At 34.0% G+C, this 22122-nt stretch overlaps 1 protein-coding gene across 3 annotated transcripts in view; it reads left to right on the top strand.

Annotated features, from left to right (window-relative positions):
* Positions 1 to 22122, top strand: part of LOC126975782 (PAS domain-containing protein cky-1-like) — a 192988-nt gene that overhangs the window by 101326 nt on the left and 69540 nt on the right. For all 3 annotated transcript variants that reach the window (XM_050823833.1, XM_050823825.1, XM_050823834.1), the window contains 2 exons: positions 2797 to 2858; positions 7553 to 7642. In XM_050823833.1, the coding sequence (XP_050679790.1) occupies positions 7571 to 7642 (72 nt within the window). In that variant the 5' untranslated portion in view covers positions 2797 to 2858; positions 7553 to 7570. The remainder of the gene's footprint in view (positions 1 to 2796; positions 2859 to 7552; positions 7643 to 22122) is intronic.

Genomic DNA, 22122 nt, shown 5'->3' with positions numbered 1-22122 from the left:
AGTAACACTAGGTTTTAAGTTATTTTGTTACGACACATTATGATCCTTTGTTGGTCGAAATGTAGAATTTATTATTATTATTGTACGTATGGAATAATTACGTCGTATTAAGTTGATATATGGAATATGCTTGTGGCACTACATCATAATAAGGTATTGAGCACCATAATGTGCGTATTGTTTTAAAATCTAATTAATTAATCTAATTCTAGTTACGATTATTGCTATTTTTGGAAAATAAAAAAAAAGAATTATAAAAATTGGTTAAGCCAGTAGAAAGTTTTGCGGTAACAAACATAAAAAAAACATATGGACGAATTGAGAACCAGCTCCTTATTTGAAGTCAGTTAAAAATAAATTCTTTTCGTCATTATTATAGTTACTACAATATGTTATTTCCGTATAAAAACAGAATTTTAGCTTCCGTAGAATGACGATAACAGTTAGAAGCATTTCAAACAACAATCACAGAAATATACAAATGTGATTCGTCATTAGAAGCGAGATATAAAACAGTTAATATCAACATAATGTTCTGTGAGGAAGAAATGATATTGTTACAAACATTCCTATAGAGCCGCACGAGCGATGATAATTCTAAGCAAAAATACCAAGGTTTCTGTGCTAATATGCGTAGATATTCAATTGTATCCGGTATTGTTTTACTCAAGGTAACACAAGGATCTAAATTGTTCTGTCTTTCTAAAGTTTCGGCTTCTGATGCGGCAAATGATTATTTGGGTAAGCTGATGTTGTTACCATAGTGATTTTAAAATAATTTCAAAGAAATACCAAGTTAAAACAATATACTTTAACCGATATGTGATTGCTTTTTGCTTAAACGCTTCAAACATATCTGTTGGCTAGGAATTAGATCGGCTCCTAGCCAGCCGACTTACGTAGTAGCTACGGACCCTGCGGACCTTTAAAACGAATAACGAAAATAAATAAAATAAAATAGTCTTTACTATTACTAGTGACTTAATTCTTCTTATAAATAAAACTTAGATTAGCTTAACTAGTAATATGTCTCTTGACAAAGGCCTCCTCTATGGACAACCAACTTATTCGGTCTCTAGCTACTCTCATCGAGTCCAGTCTTGCTATCCTTCTAAAATCGTCCTCCCACCTTCTAATCTGTCTACCTTTTCTTCGTTTCCCGTCTCTTGGATACCATTCTGTAACGGTTTTTGTCCATTTCTCTTTCTTTTCCCTCAGAATGTGTCCTGTCCATTTCCAATTTGGCTTTTGACACATTTTGACTAACATAACATGTGTGCAAATTCACACGTAGTAGAAGTGAAACCTTCAAATATGTTGGCTTCAAGATAATGAGACGAACGTTAATATTCGGGAAGATTGTAGGTTGTAGGATTTAGTAATGATGGTAGTGATACAAAGTTCGATAATTATTTTACATTTTATGCGTATATGCTGAAAATGATAAAATGCTCACAGAATACGTACTTTATTTACAGTGTGTGTGTGGATGATGCGACTACTATACTCAATAGCTTGTGTACTAATTTACATTTACTATTTTGGCTTACTCTTGTAGGGCATTGACTATTTGACGTTTGAGTATGGTTGTTGCATCACTTTACATATTATATTGTGTTTTAATTCAAATGATTTGTAAATCGAAGAAAATGTAAATCATGCTATAAAAGAGTGGCAATGAGTGTCTTGCTACGTCTTCTCATTAGCTCAACACTTTACAAAGTATCTGTAGATTCAATAAGAAAAAATATTTTTTTGACTTTCATAAGTGTCATTTCCGTGACCTACTATATTTTTTCATTTTAATATATGTTACATATATTTATTCCGTCTAAGAGCTTACATTTTCGATCAATGTTACAAGAGGCTTATGGTAACTAATGTATAAAATAAATACTTTAATCTTAATATGGTTCATATATATTTGATCAATTACTACATCAATTTCTGTTTTTGATCATGTTGTTGATACAGTGCGACTGCTGCACATTTTCAAAATTAATTTCCAAAACCTCAATCAACGGATTCGCTGTATCAGACACAAATTGACATTAAACCTCTAAACTGCATATGAAGTTTTGGCTCATGTTGCTACGATGACACATGATTTCAATCGCTATGAAAGACATTACTATTACCGCTACCATATTTGTTCTCCTAGTGTCTATATTGTCATACTTCGTGTGCATGACGTCAGAATATATTAAGGTATACTACCTTCACATATACACTGTATAATGCTTCCTATCTCATTTAATCGCCGGCTTAATAATCTGCATTCATCTGTTTGTGTCTTAATCTCGGTTTTTCGTTTCAAATCACAATGATTCTAAAGAAGTTGCACTTCAAAAAACAATTGTGTGGTTTTATGAATCCACAATGCAAGTGGCACTTTTTAAAAAAAAAATATAATGTCAATACGAAATATTTCGATTTGGGCATAACAATTAGAAACAACTTCGAAATGTTTCGATGTCGGTCGAAAACCAGATAGGGCTAATGATATGGTTACTGATATCATGCATATAAAAAATTTTCTTTTTAATAAATAGGTTCTTGAAGTTTACGTAATGTTATGTCTTTTTAAAATACCTATATCTCTTGAAAATCTAAAGTTACTATGGAATATGTGCGGCATTGCGACTAATAATTAAAAGTCGAAATTAAATTACAAATTGCCTGAGGGTGATAAATTTTGACAGAAGTTTACCCAATGATAGATAGTCTTATAAAAACATAAAATTACTTTTATTTTCTTCAACTAAAACCAAATTATATTATTCTATTTTGTTTCAGTTTTTAAGAGATTCGACATCACGCACCAACCCAGCACTGGACAAAATTTTGGCTTCTCTAAGGTGAGGTATCAAGTTCTTACACACACACACACAACACATGCACACATGGAGGAAGGGAGACGGGCACATACACTCACGCATCCCTGTTTTTAATTGAAACCTTCATTACCCGCGTTGAGCACTTTTTGGTAGAGGAAAACTTATGGGTTCCTGTCACTGACATGCTCATGACTGGGGCACGCGATAAATAAATACTTAATATATATATATATATTATATACTTTTTTGGATGCGTGAAGTCTCGTGAGTTCACGTCACCAAAATGCTTATAGCAGTATATCTGTAGCTATATAGCTGACGTATTGTGTAACGTTATTGCTGTGTTATATCTTATAGGTGAAATTTAATGGATTGTGTGAAAAGTTACTTATTTTTTTTTTCATTGAAATAGTGCTTTTGTTTTTAATAATATATATTACAAAATAAGTTTAAGAATATATATTGAAATATTTAATTGTTTTTAAACAATATGAAATTTCAAATTTTACTACTCAAAATTCCAAGTTTTTTTTTTCTATCAGCAGTCTCAACAACTGCCATTTTTTTTAAATAATAACTTAGTAATAATATGATGATTAAGATATTTTCAAAGTCTGTTCAAAATTTGCTATAGCAATGCCAAATGATGACGTCATCAAGTTAAATTGCTTAGCTCTATCTGATCCCACGATACCGTCTCTGACTTAATAATTTACGTGACACGTTGTTTGTCCGCGAGGGAATTGACGCAGTGATATTCTAGCGTTGTTTAAGAGTTATTTTTTGGCACGTATTCGGGGAGTATCCTTTTTGTTTATTTGTACTGAATATTGTATTTAATCTATCTATACTATAATATTATAAAGCTGCAGTGTTTGTTTGTTTGTTTGAACGCGATAATCTCTGGTACTACTGGTCCGATTTGAATGATTCTTTCAGTGTTGGGTAGTCCATTTATCGAGGAAGACTATAGGCTTTTTGTTTTTTTTTTCAAAATTAGGGATCCGCAATAAAATTGCTATTTTGTAACACAAGGTGTAAAATCGAAAACCTATTTTTGCGTGCGCTGCAAAAACTATTGACAATAGAACAAAATGATGTACAGGCTATAATATAGGCAATATTTTATTACTTATAAAACTATCCCGTGAATTATACTTTATATGGCAAAACAACGTTTGCCGGGTCAGCTAGTCTTAATGTATATAAATTAAGTGACACGTTGTTTGTCCGCGATGGACACCTAAACTAATGAACGGATTTAAATGGGGATTACTTCATGGAGTACAGTTTAGAGATAGGATAGTGTTTATTTCGATTTGGGAGCCATAATTATTTTTATTTCCAATTTTTGTTCCACTATGAAACAATTTCATTATAACAACAGAGAGCATTTTTTAAGAAATAATTCTTGACGCTTTGAAATATTATAGGCAAATTCCTATAAAACAGTATTTTTTTGTTATGATCTACAGAACATCATCTGTCGGGTCAGCTAGTCTTTATAAATAAAAATTACGTGTCACTTTATTTGTCCGCTATGGACTCCTAAGCTACTGAACCGATTTTAATCAAATTTTGCACTGTTTTGCAGTTTGATCCAACTTAATTTTTATTACAGGATAATTTTTATTTTGATACATGACTCGTAATATTATTTTATTTCAAATTTAATTTCTGTTTGAATAATTATGATTGAATTTCTACAAATTTTGTAATTAACAAAAAGACTTTTAATTATGAATTTGTTTTAGTGAAGTGAAGTGCACCGGACACCAGCTAGTAAAATAAAAGCTAGTATTTTGGTAATTTATGCGTCTAAATAGAGTCTCTTGCTGCTAGACAACCGATGAAAACAGGCCAGGTTTATAACTTTAGCGTGCGTGACAAGCTACATCTTACACACGAGGTTTGTCTGTCATTTTGTGTAGTGTGCGTCATTGCTCAAAATAGAGGGTAACTGTGAACCTCAATTTTGTCACAGTCTATCTAGAATGATAAATGATCTAAGGTTCTTGTAATCATATGACAATGTAAATGGATCGAGTTGGTAAAATATTTACTCTTAATATCACAGAATCGAACCTACAGCACTTGAAAGCAGCACTTAACAACATAATTCATTTAAAGCCACAATCTCATTTGAATCTCGGTTCCCACGCTACAAAATCTTAACAAATTATTATGAGCATCTGTCACTTTCTTACATACTGAATGCCCGTAGAATGGAGAGAGACAAACAAAAAGAGTTATTTCAATTTAAGTAAAGTGGGTATTTAGGAGGCGTGGCTAATGATAACTGCTCATTAAGTTCGGTTCTGTAATTTTGTTATGTTAAGTTAAACGTTGGTTTTATTTCGAATACTGGTTAAACATACATCACACGATGTTCGGGATTGTTTGACAAGTTTGAGGTTTAACTGTCGGTTAATAGTTTCTTGGCCAAATGCCGATACCTAATCACATTTTTCCAATTATCAAAATGTCTAGTTATAAATATTATTTCATAACTAGGCATTTACATCCAACTTACACAAATTATATGTATATACAAAATTAATGTTCAATTTTTTTTTCGGGACGTTCAGCAGATGGTAATTGATACGCCCTACGCATTACAATGCAGTGCCGTTCGTCACCTTGAGACATAAGATTTAATTTGCCCAGTAATTTCCCTCGCTACGGCGCCCTTCAGACTGAAGCAGTAATGTTTACACATTACTGCTTCACGGCAGAAATAGGCGCCTGATAATAGATGCGGGAATCTGGGTTGGAGTGCCGCATTGTTCATAAATTTTCTTTATAGATTTAATTTATGTAATTAATCCCAGTGAAATTGTCCATATCCAACTTCGCAAACGGGATCAAAATGGTAAATTATTGCTAATTTACATATAATTAATCATAAATTTTAATTCATAATTTGACATATACACCCAAATTTAGTAACTTGAGTCATAAATAGACGTATACACTAACGGTCGTTCCCAATATACTATTTATTTATTTATTTCTTAGGAAGCCAACGTGCATACAACTATCTTAATCTATAGATACATTTAAAAAATCTTTTATAATGTTGTATACTCCACTTACAGGCTAACTCGACATGCTTAATAGTATTATATACATCCTTTGTTAACCTAAAAATTTTGAAAACAATTTTTGATAAAATTTTACAAATTAAAGCCACAAGCAAAAGGCTGATACTATCTACAGATAGGGATAAATTACTACCTTCTACTGTCAGTAATTAGCTGTCAATAATCTGAAGCTGTCCCAATATACCCGATAAGTCATTCTTATCGCTTTATATTGGGACGCGTGAATTGCAAATTCCATTGAAACTTTATATCGCTGGTAAGCTATACATCGTCCCATTGACAGACAGCGTTTACGGATAAGGTGAGTTACTGTCGATAAGTTTATTGGGACAGTGAAGTCAACGATACTTACGATTTTTGTCTCAACTAAGCGATAGACTGAATATTGGGAACGGACGTAAAAATACAACGGAACTACGAGTAATTTCAAGCATGGCTTAATGACTTCCAATCAAAATCAGTTATAGTAGATTCGCTGAACTTTTCTATGTTATCTATATAGTCTTTATAACAGACTTCAAAAGGAGGAGGTTCTCAATTCGATCGGTATTTGTTCATGTATGTACAATGATTCCGCTGAGATTTATGATCCGATTTACGTAATTCTTCTTTAGTTCGATGTGGAATAGATGTCATTTGCTCCCATAAAGATTTTCCATAGTTTGGGCCAGTAGTTTTCATTTTATGAACATTTTTTATGAAATTTTTTGTCTGCTTGCTCGACAGCCAGGCGAAACTCTCTAAAAAAAAGCGATTCATTGTAAGAAACGTGCAGTGATTGATAGATTGACAGATGACGGCTATTACCTTGTAAAAATCGGAAATAGCCGAAATCCACTACGTTTTAAACATCTGTTCGCTTTCAAACTAAGCCGGATTATAATTCGTCGCCAATCGCCGTACTGTAATTACTACTATTTCAAACTTATGTCAAATGAGTCACGTTACGTTTCTGAACTAAATTTCAATTTTTACTTACCGCCTCTCATTATTTACATCCTCTTTGTTGCTCGATACGCATATTAATTATTTAATGTAGATTAAATGTCAAAAATCAAACGGTGAAATAAACATTGGCTTATTAGATAAGTAACTATAGGTGCTAAAAAAATGCTCGATTGCACAAACGCATATATAAACATGTACTTATTTGTTTATGGTTTTCTTATTTGTACTATTGTTCAAACCTTCAAGTATTATTTTAGTTTACTTCAACTGTTATCTATATAAGTCGTAAGCCACATCCAGTCCTTCTTATTCCGTATAAATATAACATATATTGATGTTGTTTTGTTGAGCAAATTTTTATGTACCTTCATTTTGTGTAATTGTTCACTTTGTTTGTTTTGCATACTTAGTCATAGAATAATATTATATTGTATATTTGTGTAAAATTCTCATATAAGTGATTTTATGTTAAATCTTATGAAAATAAATGTCTTTGAACCGAACTATAGGTACCTAAAAAACACAGATACACCCTTTACTAGCCCCGTCATAGGTTAAGTTCACACTATCGTTAGCATCTACACAACGCAGCTAAACATATCCGTGTGCAATGACCTTTACAAATTTCGAGTTGGAACTTAATTGAAATTCATTTGTCGGCAGGCGCTCAATGGTTTCCTGATGATGATGACTCAGAACGGGAAACTCCTCTACATCTCTGATAATGCTGCCGAATACCTTGGTCATTCTATGGTAAGCTGTTTTAAATAATCTACTATCATAATCTACATACTCTTGTTTCCCTGCCCATCATTAGACGAGCTGGAGTAACATCACTTGTTTTATGTATGATGTGCAGGGAATTGCCGAAGCAGACTGTCATTATTGAGACTGCTCCGACTGCTCCGATATATCAAACTCTTGTAGAGTCACGAGAAAAACAATTAAGTTATGATAAGGGCAAAAAGCATTCCCTGTTACAACAGGGTGATGAGGTGATGGTAAAAGATTTTAGGAGGGGGAAGAACTGGTGAAAAGGGTATATTTTAAAAGTTTTGGTACCTGGGACTACATAATATGAAGTCAAGGTAGATGAGTTTATATGGAAGAGGCACACAAATCAAATACATAGTTTAACAGCTTAAGTTTAAATTTGTACTTTATATAAGTTACTTTCAATATTTTGTTTGTTAAGACCTTAACTTTATTGGAGGGGAGAGTGTCATATATTGGCAATTTGGTATTTAGCTGGCAATCCCATCCTCGTCGCTAATTGTTATATTTTGGAATTAAACCACGTAAATTAATTAATTACGGATTTATTTGCACAGCGATAGTACACGATTCACAGTGACAGCCGAGAGAGAGAGTTGCCAGCTAATAATGATAATGTAATGTATGTTCATAGGCACATAAGTGAATTTGCTAAAAACTGGCATAACTATAATGTTAACACCAGTAACAGACATAAACTTATAATGCCTACAACTCGGCTAAGTGGAATTAGTAAGTCATTTGTGGGGCGATGTATATGCTTTTATAACATTATCCCAGAAAATGTTCAAAAAAAAAGTATTACGATATTCAAAATAATTGTTAAAAAACTGTGTGGTAAAGGTTACTATAACATAAATGGCTTTCTTAATTGAGAAAAATAACAAATAGTTTATCTATAACTTTGAAAATATATGGTGTGCCTACATACCAGTGGGAGGCTCCTTTGCATAGGATACCGTGAAACAGTAATGTGTACACATGCGAAATAGATAGTGAAATTACTGGGAAAATGAGACTTAATATCTTATGTCTCAAGGTGACGATCGCAATTGTAGTGCCGCTCAGAATACTTGAAGTTTTTTCAAAAATCCTGAGCGACACTTCATTGTAATGGGCAGGGCATATCAATTTCTATCAGCTGAACGTTATACTCGTCTCGTCCCTATAACAGTTCAAAGTGTCAGGTCTGTAACGACCGAAACTATTCTAGAAAATATTTTTATAGTGGTGGATATTAAAATCAAATGTTATCGATAATAAAACAGAATTATTATAAAAGCTATACAGAAATAAAGAACTTATTTTAAACGTATCTTCATTTATATCACTGCAGGCAAAGAGATTGAGCACATTTGTTGCAAAATGTTTCAATGGATGGATAAACAATAAAAATAGGACATTAGGGCGTAATAAGGCATAAAAGGCATTTATTTTCCCAAAATTGATTCCTTTAGAATTCCTTTTGATGTCATTTCTAATAACTACTAGATGCTACTACAAATTTATAGTGCAATAATAATATTTGTAAAATTCAATTTTATTAAAAACATTTACATTATTTTATTTGATATACTGCCGTTTTCAATAACCTATCTACCCTTAGTTAAACTTACGGAAACATTGCTGTCACCGTTTACGGCCGGTCCCAATATCTGTCAACAGAAATGTCAACTATCGTTTACTTTTCCGTCCTAATAAAGTAATCGACGGTAACTCATCTTATCCGTACACGCTGTCTGTCAATGGGATGACGTATATATAGCTTACCAGCGATAGAAGTTTGTATGGAAATTGCAATTCACGCCTCCTAATATAAGGCGATAAGAATGACTTATCGGGTATATTGGAACATATTCAGATTATTGACAGCTAATTACTGACAGTAGAAGGTAGTAATTTATCTCTATCTGTAGATAGTATATTAGGAACGGCCGTTAATGACAAGATCTTATCTATCCATAGTTATGTCCAATACAGTTATAGTCCAATGCTATCTGTCAATAGGTTACTGAAATGTAAGTAAGCGTAAAAGTATAGATTTGTCTACCTCTAGTAAGTTAAACTAAGGATAGATAGGTTATTGAAAACGGCCGTTAATTGACATAGAAAATGAAGCTGTTTAATAGATTCCGCGGCGTTATACGAACAAATAAATATCTCATTAAATTAATTGTCCATTCATTGTTCTAACAGTCGATCAATTAAAAAATATATCGATAAAATAAAAAGAAAGTATACATACGGCTATCTGTCAAATCTTTAAACCACCGCGACGAGAATAAATTATAGTTAAGTATCGATTTATCAATATCGCAGCTATAAATCATAATTTGAGGATATTGAATGGCTATCAATAAGTACATGAGAGGTAGCGCTCCGCTCGGTACGGAGTTGCCACGCCACACAAGGCGATTTGTGACATGTGTACGTTGAATACATCTCATCGATTTATTTTATGTCATCTGTCATCTGTCAACTGTCAAAAATTGTCGTTCAATTGTTAGTTGACCCCTTCCGTGCCACAGAAAATCAACGCACTGTTACATTTTGTTTGGCATATCTTGCGGGTGGCACAATCTTATCTTAGATCATTCATACGTCTAGATTGACTATGACAGCTGTGAAAACGTCGAATAAAATTGAGCTTTCTAAATTAATTTGTATTTTGAGCAATGCACGCACACTAACACAAAGTGTCATACAAATCGCGAGTGTAAGACGTAGCTTGTCACGCACACTTAACTAATATTCCTGGCCTATTTTCATCGGTTGTCAACAGGAAGCGACTCTATCTAGACGTAAATTTATCTAAGTTAATTATGTAGGTTCACCGTTAAGAAATTCAAGTGCCTTCAAGTGCATATTGCACGTTTCTGCTTCAGTTTTTAAAATATCTTTGTTCTTGAAGCGAAAACGGAATTTTTATCGGCTACGCATTATTGACGATGCTGTTATAAAAGGTGATATATAATAATACTTTTGCTATTTAAGAGTAAGTTAATCTATGTTTAATTATATTATATTAATACATATAAATAATATAGTTTTATTATTAAAATTCAAATATTTTTATTCAAAATTACCCCTTCTAAATATATGCCTCGGAACGGGAACAAGTAAATTAACGGGCTTAATTTTTTTTTAAATAAAATTTCATCACAATATAATATGGTACAATATCGCGGTCGCTCCATTCCTAATATGTGGCGTCAGTAAAAAAGACATGTACGTTATAGCATACTTATTACCATAAAATATACCTTTACCATAAAAACCGAAAAAAAAAATCTTTAAATTTTTCTCATAATTAATCTTCACGACCTAGGTCATGTCATATCCATATTTACCAGTGGGAGGCTCCTTTGCACCAGATGCCGGCTAGATCATGGGTACCAAAACGGCGCCTATTTCTGCCGTGAATAAATAATGTGTTAGCATCATTGTGTTTCTGACGGTCTGAAGGGCGCCGTAGCTAGTGAAATTACTGGGCAAATGAGACTTAACATCTTATCTCTTAAAATGACGAGCGCAATTGTAGTGCCGCTCAGAATTTATGGGATTTTCAACAATCCTGAGCGGCACTGCATATTAATGGGCAGGGCGTATCAATTACCACCTGCTGAACGTCCTGCTCGTCTCGTCCCTTATTCATTTCATAAAAAAAAATCAATTAGGTTTTTTATAGATCCATACGCATGTATAATATATACCTAAATATTCTGGTGAGCTTTATTCTTGACGACGGGAACTTATAAGATTTCCCCTAACCAACAGTAATTTACCCACAATAAAATAAACCTAACCGATAATCATTAATTAACATCAGCACAACTATATTATATTACGTTGAAATTTCGCCTTGCCATTAAAGAAACAAATGCCACACAACAATAGCATTTAATGTAAGTATGAAGTTCCATTCTCTGAACAAGCGGCTAACAATAAAACGAAATGATTAATTCGTTGACGCTGAGCGCTAACGAGTTAGTATGACTGCTTAGATTTGTACCCACAGACCTACCGCGGCAAGGCCTTGTGAAAAACTCCATGATAATCACTTCAATTTGTAGCGGAGACTTTTAATGTTCAATGGTATACTAAGTGGTTGCTATTGAAAAGAAATTATTTAATCCTTTTGGTAATCATTCTAAAGAAATCAATTGAAAATGTTTTGAGTTTTTTTAAGTAAAAACTTATTTAGGTGAGTATGGCATTTTTGAGACGGGATAATACTATTGAAGTCGTTACATTTACCGATACCTCTGTATACAAGTATGTACATATATTGTGTACTAGCTGATGCCCGCGAATTCGTCCGCAAAGATAAAGGGTTTTTAAAAATAATAAGCAAGTTTGAAATTGAAGATAATCTCATGTCCTATTCCAGTACCGGTTTACGTTTTCACTCCCATTTCCGACATATTATATGAATATTATTTCGAGGAAGATTGCTATGGCAAACTAAACGTACTATTGGTATAGTTATAGCTCATCGACGTGAATGTTTGTTTTTTACAAATCCCGGGGAACCATAAACTTTTTTCGGGATGAAATTAGGCCTATGTCCTTTCAGAAGCTCTAGTCTATCGCTCACCAAATTTTATCAAATTCGGTTCTGTAGCTCCGGCGTAATAAGCTCTGTTTATAAGTATGTACTTAAATTGTGTATGTACGTACATAGATACACATGCATATTTTTGAGATGGGAAAAAACCATTGAAGTCACTGTTACCAAAAACACTTCATTTAAAAGTCAGTCCTGCATAGTAAAATATTTCTTGACGATTCCAAAATAATCACGCGTTTCCAATTTTTAAAGTTTTAACTTATCTTGGCACCCCGAGGGTGGCACGTTTTATCTATTCACATAGTTATTTTCATTGATTTATTTTTCCTATATTTTTATTGTCTGCTAGTACAGAAAGAGTTAAATATATCTCAACGATGACCTACTTTGAAAATATTTTTTTTTAAACTACGCTTCAAGTCTTTCCAATACCTTTCCATTCATACCAAACGTTCTCAGTTAAAAACCAGTCCAGTGTTGAGTTGGTTTATGTTACTTTTAATATAAAAGGACGATCATGTTAAGTAATCACCGCCGCCCACATTCTCTTACAACACCAGAGGAAAAACAGGACCGTTGCAGACCTTTTAGACAGAAGTACGTGCTGTTTTTGTAGTAACCTAAGTCGTATCGTCCTAGAAACACCGCACAAGGAAGCTTATTCCATAGCTTGGTTGTACGTGGAAGAAAGTCCTAGAAAACTGCATTGTGATTTAGTTACAATAATATACCTACCCTTGTCTATCCATAAAGATACAGCGAGTCAGTTGGTATGCTCGGTTGTATTCGAGCATCCTTGATTGTGTTCGAGGTGCAAAATGTTCGCCATTTCCTTGGTCTGCTGATCTGAAACAGTTAAATTGTGTGAAGAGGTATCTAGAAGGACTCATAATAATTATAATATGTTTTGTTGGTTTCCGCTACTATCATTGCAAAGCACTGCTTCACATTTTGTGCCCAATACTGTTCTTAACTTCTATTCTTCTTGAATACGATTTAGCCACGCACCGTTATCTGTACAAAATACTATTCTACTAATATCTTCCCATTCTTGACGTGCATCCGTGCAGAATGGGATGTCGCTATGCCAACTTAATGGCTGACAGGGTTGCTCTGCATGTTTCAGTATGACAACTCTCTCTGTTATCCCTACTTAAACATTTTACTGAGATAAAACCTTTAGTTGCAAATGCAACGGGCAACTACTAGTTATAAATATAAGTAAACTCAGAATATGCTGGTAACCAAGCCACATTACGCAACTTTTCAAGCACATATTGCATCATTTTTTCTATTCCAAGAATATGTACTTCACTCCGACGTCAATAGGTTATCGCAAACCGCTAACTTGATGAATTCAAAGAGGGATTTGATTGAAGCAATGTTGTAATCGTTCGATAGATATTTATCTGTAACGTTCAATTGGACCGCTCTCGATATCTGACAGGCTGCCGTAGCTATCACAACAGTGTCATCAAAACGAACAATATAACTTCGGTATTTCTTGCGGCCAGTATATCAAGACCCCTGTCGTTTATCTATTCAGTATCGAGGTGGTTGGAGATGTAAAGAGTATGGGTTAATGTAGACGTGTTTTGGAAAGTTGGATCTATAGGTCAGATACGTTTCGTGTTTAGATGAGAGATTTGACTTGTCTGCCGCTGAATTCCAGCACCGCAAACTCTGTCTCAAATATCCATCTCCTCTTCTGAATGTATGATGTTCCAACACAGATTACAATGTCATTTCTTCCACGTACCATGGTTACGTAGTATGGAAGAGAATGTTGGGAGTTTCGTGGACCGAATTTCGCACCAACGTCTCCATTCTCCAAGAACTTGGCATACAACAACGCTTTTCGGTGTTAGTACAGAGTCACATATTTAAGGTCTTCGGGCACATCTCCCGACGCGAGAGTGAGTCTATTGAGCGTCTTGTCGTGCAGGGCAAAGTGTAGAGCACCAGAGGGTGAGGAATGTCGCCCATGTGATGGACCGACCAAATTATGTCTGCTGTGGGCGGTCCAGTGAACTAGTGTATTAGACACACATCTTCCCCAAAAGATGTCACTTCGTAATGACCACGACCGCTCTGCCAAGAGTGTAACAAAAAAAATGATAAACACGGCCGAATTCGCGTATCACAGCAAATTTTAATATGAAGATAAAGATATGAGAACGAAGACGAGTTCATAAGGCAAAAGCGAGCAAAATATTACCTCAATCTAATAAGCGCAGGCAAAGAAACCTACGTTCAATTTCTCATAGTAATATTACGACCGCAATGATATAATTCAAAGCAATTTCGTACACGATCCTCCCACTCACTAATTTTGTGATCTAAACACCGTATTAAGCCTGCCCCGTTTTTAACCAGCAGACATTTGGACTAAGTACTCTAAATCTCTCTCAAATAATAAACTCTTATCATTAATCTTAATTGCGGAACAACAATAAAATATTGCCTATACTTGTCGGTGGAGACAATGGATATTGCGCTCTATGTGTATACGTAGGAAGGCTGAAATTAAAAATGTTTGCGTAATGATCGATATTGATCAATATTACGGGGCTTGTAAGAAGATCGTGGGAAATCTCTTCGGTTAAGTTGAGCCTCTGATTAGCTTACTAAAGTCATTTTCGTACTAATTATGCTGTAATGTCAAAGAATGCGCGCAAACTTTATTTATTTTATACTTGTACTTAAATCCATGGTATTCCGGCGATCTTGACCAGGTCGTCGGTCCATCTTGTGGGAGGCATACTAACACTGCGTCTTCTGGTACTTGGTCGCCATTCGAGGACTTTACTGCCCCAACGGCCATATGTCCGTCGAACTATGTGCCCTGCCCACTGCTGCTTGAGTTTCGCAATCATTTGGGCTTTGTGTCTCGTATGGATCTCCTAATTACTGATTCGATCTGGCAGGGAAACTCCGAGCATAGCCTTCTCCATTGCCCTCTGAGCGACCATGAGCTTTCTCATAAGACCCGTAGTTAGCGACCATGGCTGCGTACTGCGTTAGTCATCACTGGCAACACACACTGAGGGATGAGAGCAGCGCAGGACCGATCGTCGTGGAAATCTTTGGGGGAGGCCTTTGTCCTGCAGTGAACGTCTTCCAGCTGATGATGATGATGATGAGGATATTAAGAATTACAATATTAAAGTAAATAACGAACAAAATTACAAATCACACAAATAATAGTAAATAAATACAAAATGTACTTATACTCGTATTATCAATGACGTTCTATACATAACGTCATTGGTTAATAACTTAAACATACACATCCAAATACTGTCCTGCCATTCCTCTCACAAAAACGCAAGCACGCTTTAAAATAATCTGCCATCCATCCGCAAATATATCACCAGCAGAGTTGGCTTCAAGAAGAACATAGAGAGCAGAGAGAGACCTCGGTATTGTTATATATATTCGTGTTGGTGCGAGCCATTCTTTTTAAAATAACTCAATTAAAAAGGTTTAGTAGAAAGGAGATTCCACGCGTGGAATAAAATCAGATTTTTTACAGAGTTTTTATGCATACGATCCCGTTACCTAGTGGCATTGTAAAAAAGTTGCATTGAAAACGCTCCATCTTCTGAAAGTATGTTTTCGTGTACTACTTCCCACAACTATATTAAGAAAAGACGTGTGATACACGGATGTGTAGTTACCCTCGCCTTCGTCTCGGCTCGTTTGCAATAACCTGCTTTCCTCTTACCTATTTATTTTAATATGCAAAACAGGAAATCTACCCTTTGTCATGTTTTTATTATCCATTCATGAAATATATTTAAGAAAATCCCGTGTTATTTCCCTGCACTTATTAAGTCCAGTGGTTATTTTAATATATTATATATATCCAGTATCCTGATGTTTGTTTTCAGTGAACTCCTAAACTAATAAACGGATTATAATCGGGGATTACTTCATGGAGTGCAGTTTAGTCCAACTTAAGAGATAGGATAAATTTTATTTCGATTTGGGATCCATAATTATTTTTATTTCCAATATTTGTTTTGTATGGACATATTTTCTATAAGAGAATTTATCGAGGCACGGTTTGACAGTTCTGCTGTGAAACTATTTTAGTATAACAACAGGGAGCATAATTTTCGAAATAATTCTTGATATTATGAAATATTATTGACAAAAACAGTATTTTATTTATTATGTACAGAACAACGTCTGTCGGGTCAGTAAGTTTTGTTATATATGTACAACTTTGAATGACTTACAGCATAACGCTCTCCATCGAACCACACACGTTGCAACATAAACAATACAACGCACAAACTACAATAATGATAATGCGATATACAATGCTTTCGTCGCTTACCGAACCTATTTATTGAAACAAACCATTAATACCTTCAGTACAAACACGACCAGTATAACTTGAGCCGTTGTACTTTAACAGTTCCGTTGTTGTTTTCGACTGCTGTAATGACAAAGGCGGGGGGGTAGGTCTATTATGTGTGGTGTTGTCAAATGGCGTTGTGCCTCGGGCTACAGAGCAATGTTGGTCGGTTGTTTAACATTGTCTGCGGCACATGCAATTGTTCGGCCACGGTATAATCAATTGAGCTATAAATTTAGAGACGTTTTAAAATTACAGGGTACACATGATATTTTAGCATGCATGTATTATTTATTTATATAATTTTATAATAGATACTTAAATTTTATTCGTTTCGTGATCCATGAGAGAAAGCTCGAAAAATTGCTGTACTAATATAATAGAATATATTCATTGATGTATATTAAAAAATTTGATATCCAATCGTCTATTAGAAAAGAATACATTAACTTAAACAGATAACATTAAAACATTCATTCAAATTAAGACCATATGTCGTGTCAGTAATGTTCGAAGTGTATTGTATACGCTCATTAGAAGTTTTAAGCTTTTGCATTGGCTTTTGCAACTGAAATATAATTATTTAGCTTAATGATTAAAAACGTCAAGTTAGTATTGCAAAATTGTTAATTAAAAAGGGGCACTTACCTGAATTAACGACACTCTATCCTTTTTAAATTTGGATATGCCATTATTTCAACAGACTTTCACTAAACACTTTGTCATTGCTTGGCGTTGTATTCAAAGCGCGGTCGAAACACAACAGAATGAAAACTCGGCCTAATAGACACGTAAGCAGAGTTAATTCATATAATTTTTTAGCTAATGTTAACTGTACATCAATAAATATATACGGTATAGGATAAGCTCAATAGCCTATAGGAAATTGAAATACATTAAGATCAAATTAGAGGTCGTCATAGCTGCTATATATATAAAAATTTGTTGAAACGAATTTATCACTTATTGCTTTAACAAATCCGCTTGCATATTTTACTTGTGAGTAGAAATTTACTGGTTTTGAACAAAAAACAGGCTTTTGCTTAAGGTGGATAGAAAAAATAATAATATTAAACATGTTGATGATGTAACTGAAATTTGTTCATTAATACATGAGTTTAATAGATTTTGCTTAGAAGCTATTAAAAACATTAAAACCAAAACTATTTTCTATTGTAAGTAGGTAACGTCCTTGATACAACAAATGGTTGGTTAAATTTTAAAATATAATATATGAACTAGGTGTACCCGTGGCGTCGTCTGCATAATATATAAATTATATATATAAAAGTAAAAATACTACGCTACTACGTGATAACATGTAGCACATTATGTGTTGTCGCGGCATCTTGATTTTCAGTAGTTTTATCCTTTTGCCCTGACATACATACCGACAAACAGATTATTCAAACAACAACAAGTAGTCTTGAAAAAAAATATGCAATGTTAGATGCATGAGAGAATTATTTTTATACTAGCAGACCCGACAGACTTTGTTCTGTACATAATAAATAAAATACTGTTTTTTTATGAATTTGCCAATAATATAACGTAACATCTAGATTTATACCGTAAAATATGCTCCCTGTTGTTAAAATGAAATTATTTCACAGCTATCTAATAACTATGAAACCGTGCATCAATAATACTCTCATAGAAAATATGTGCATACAAAACAATTATTGCAAAAACTGCACTCCATGAAGTAATCCCACTTAAAAACCGTTAATTAGTTTAAGAGTTCACTGGAAACAAACATCAGGACACTGGATTTATATATATTAAGATTGAATACAATCAAACCAAATGTTTAACATCGTGATGTCTTCAATGATATTGTAGCTTTTAAGTGTGTGGCCTCGCTTACTTCACAAATTAAAAAAAAAATGCTAAGCAAAAACAATGACCTACGAATAAATAGAATGATTGCATCTACCCATTATCTTATTTTCTTACTAAAGAACATTTCCCGTTCTTATTTCTCTGCTTACAATTGATTCTATTATTCTCAGATCTCAACACAGCCCATTAAACTATGGGTCAATGATTGTTCTTTTAAATTGTTACTTAATTATAGTTCTGTCTAAAGAATTGTTGGGCATACATTCCTATGTCCGATCAGGGAGGACGACTTGAATACGAGCTGAAGAAGATAGGAAAGTATGACCATCATAGGAATAATGGGCATAAAAGGCATTGCTAATCTCAAAATGTATTCCATTAGAATTCTACACCGCTTCGGAAACAAATGGTGCTCTGAGAGAGAAGAAGCAGTGCAAAAAAACTCTCCCAGCATTTTTTTGTGCGCTCGTTAATAAAATATACAAAACTATTATACCATTGTTATTGCTATAAAATTATAATCCAGTCTCAGGCTGTCCGGTCGCTTAGATATTCAGCTATGCATTAGTAGGCTTTACGGCAAAAAAAGCAGCAGTTTAGTCGAAAAAAGACTAACTAATGAAAAGTTATATTGATTGGAAAATGGCTATGGAAAAGTTACTGTAGTTAGATCGTACAGTGTCGTTCACCAAATTTACGCGCTGTTTTACTGCGTAAAGAAGTGCGTACCCTTTTCTAAAAGGCCGGCAACGCTCCTGTGACTCCTATGGTGATACGCGAGAGTATATCCTTATCTTCCGAATGTAAATAAATGTCCGAGAAAACATTACAAATACTACCTACAATATAATACCTAATAACAACGTTTAAAACCATGGGTGTTTGATGTAATTTCAGCACACGACAGCGCCCCCCGTGCGAGCGTGGGTAACGGACAATTATGTCATAACGCGAGCCCTACGACAGGTGGGCGGGGCTTACTTGCTCACCACTTAGGGTTGTCACATACTGTAAATATTGCATTATTAAAAGGCATTTATTTTCTCAAAATTTATTCCATTAGAATTCTTTTTGATGTCATTTCTAACACTACTACCGCTTTGGTAACAAAATGCAGTTTGAGGAAGAAGAAGTGGTGCAAGAAACTCTACCAGCATTCTTTTTTGCATTATTTTTAATAAAATATACAATATTATAATGCCATTGTTATTGTTAAAAAATAATCATAATCTAGTCCCAGTCTGTCCTATCACTTAGATATTCAGCTGTGGAGTAGTAGGATTTACGACAGAGACATTTTTTAGTAAAAACCAAAATGGATGTAAATACTACGTAATAAGAGGTGGGACTGCCTGAGTAAAAATTGACATTTATTTTAATATGAAACGTGCAGTCATTTTACATAAATTTGAAATAGTAGTAATTACAGTATGGCGATTGGCCACGAAATATAACCCGGCTAAGTTTGAAAGCGAACAGATGCTTAAAACATAGTGAATTTCGGCTATCTCCGTTTTTTACAAGATTATACCCGTTATCTGTCAATCTATCAATGACTGCACGTTTCATACAATGGAGTGAATCGCTTTTTTCTTAGAGAGTTTCGCTAGGCTGAATAAAACATTTAAATTTATTTATAGTTAATGTCTGAACAGTGGCTGGGACTTCATTTAAAAGTGTATACATTTACCCTTATAGCTATTATTATATATCTTATGAAGCCTACTAGAATGAGTTACAATCAATCCCTTATTTCTAATGTTATTCAAGTGAAAATCACTTTTTAGAGCAAAAAAGCTGCGGATTATGAAAGTATATTAAATTTTCATAAGTGTACTGACAATTAACAGTCATAATATCTATTTCTTTAAATTGTTGGTTTATTACTCCAACAAGTTATATAAATAAGAAGTGCCGGCAATGCTCTTGTGATTCCTCTGGTGTTGCAAGAGAATGTGGGCGGCGGTGATCACTTAACACCAGGTGACCCGTACGCTCGTTTGTTCTCCTATTCCATAAAAAAAAAAGTGCTGACCCGCAAACGTAGTTTTGCTATGTATATTTATATATATATATATATAATTAAGTAATAATATAAGTAATAATATGCTGAGATGGTTTGGACATGTCGAGAGAATGAATGAAGAACGATTGACGAAGAAAGTGTATAAGGCCAGTGTGAATGAAAGTGTTGGAAGGGGTAGACCTAGGCGGACGTTTCAAGATCAAATCAGGGACGTCTTGAAAAAAGGCCAGGTCAAGAGTACCCTAAACCGGAGAGCATGTATGAAAGGAATAATGAAAGTGGACGAAGCGAAAGAAGTATGTAAGGATCGTAGCAAGTGGAAAGAAGTGGTCTCTGCCTACCCCTACGGGAAAGAGGCGTGAATTTATGTATGTATGTATGTATAATTAAGTAACCATGCCCGCTCATTACATGAATCGTCATATGTTGTACTTGTATTACGAATATAGGTATATTTTAGTCAAAAAATATAGGTTCCAGATAATTATCATATACTTAAACCTTCTACGAAAAACACTGCATCTATATAAGTATTATTCCGATCGGTTCTGTAGATTTAACAGTAACAGAAGAGAGATCACTTAAAGTAATAAAAAAGTGTGTGTGTAATTATGTATGCACGCAAGAAGTTATACTTCTTTGGCGTAACAAAGCAAAAATCCTTAAAATTATTTATTCCTCCTGCTATTCTACGTTTGTAGAAAGAATAATTTTGTAAGCATCTTGCAAGGATGGCTTTGACAATTAATTATTAAATAACGAATATGGGCTTGAACCCTTTGCCTGTCCTAATAATGGACGAAGAAATAAAATAAATAACGAATGTCGCAAACGTCAGAAAATTTTAGGAACCAGCAACACTTTTTACTTTTGTGTTAGAGTGATGCGCGCGCATCTTAAAATTTCACTTCTCATCATTTTTTCATAACGCGCCTAAAGAAGTATTACTTCAAAAACTGTTAAGAAATCTTTGAGTTATTAGAAATAAATTGTTTCATCATCCGAGAGCGCAACCCTAGCGAAGTACAACGCTTTCGGAATATTCATTGCGTTGCAAGAGAGCTATGATTTAATTTAACATAATAAAGCCGACCAGAGATAATAGAAATTTGTTTAATATACGCGTAAAACAAAGAGATTTGACGTTTTTATTAACCCCGTCCGACCCTAGATGCGTCTTGGCATAGATTTTTTTGCTTTTAACAAAGTTTATTAATACTTTTTTATTAAACAACATGGTTATGAATACTCTTAACTAATAAAATAATAATAAATGTATTCATTTAAAACATGAATGTACAGTTACTGTATTATTACGAAAGGTGCCAAACTTATATAATAATATAATATTAACACACTTTTACACAAATTATCTCGCCCCAAACTAGGCAGGCCTGTGCAAGGTACAAGACAATGATATATTTAATACAATATACTTACTTAAACATAAATAAATACATATAAACATCCATGTCTCGGAAACCAACATCCATATTCATCATATAAATGTTTGCACCTATGGGATTAATTTTGGGATTCGAACCCGGGACCTCTATCTTAGTCAGCAGAGTCACTAACTACTGGGCTATATGGGCCGTCAATTAATATTAATCTACTGAAGTAGGTGAAATACTTGTCTCTTAAACATAACGCAA

Source organism: Leptidea sinapis, chromosome 2 (assembly GCF_905404315.1).
Source record: "Leptidea sinapis chromosome 2, ilLepSina1.1, whole genome shotgun sequence".
NCBI classification, from domain to species: Eukaryota; Metazoa; Arthropoda; class Insecta; order Lepidoptera; family Pieridae; genus Leptidea; species Leptidea sinapis.
Note: the sequence above shows the minus strand (reverse complement) of the source record. Positions and strands in the feature narration are given on the sequence as shown.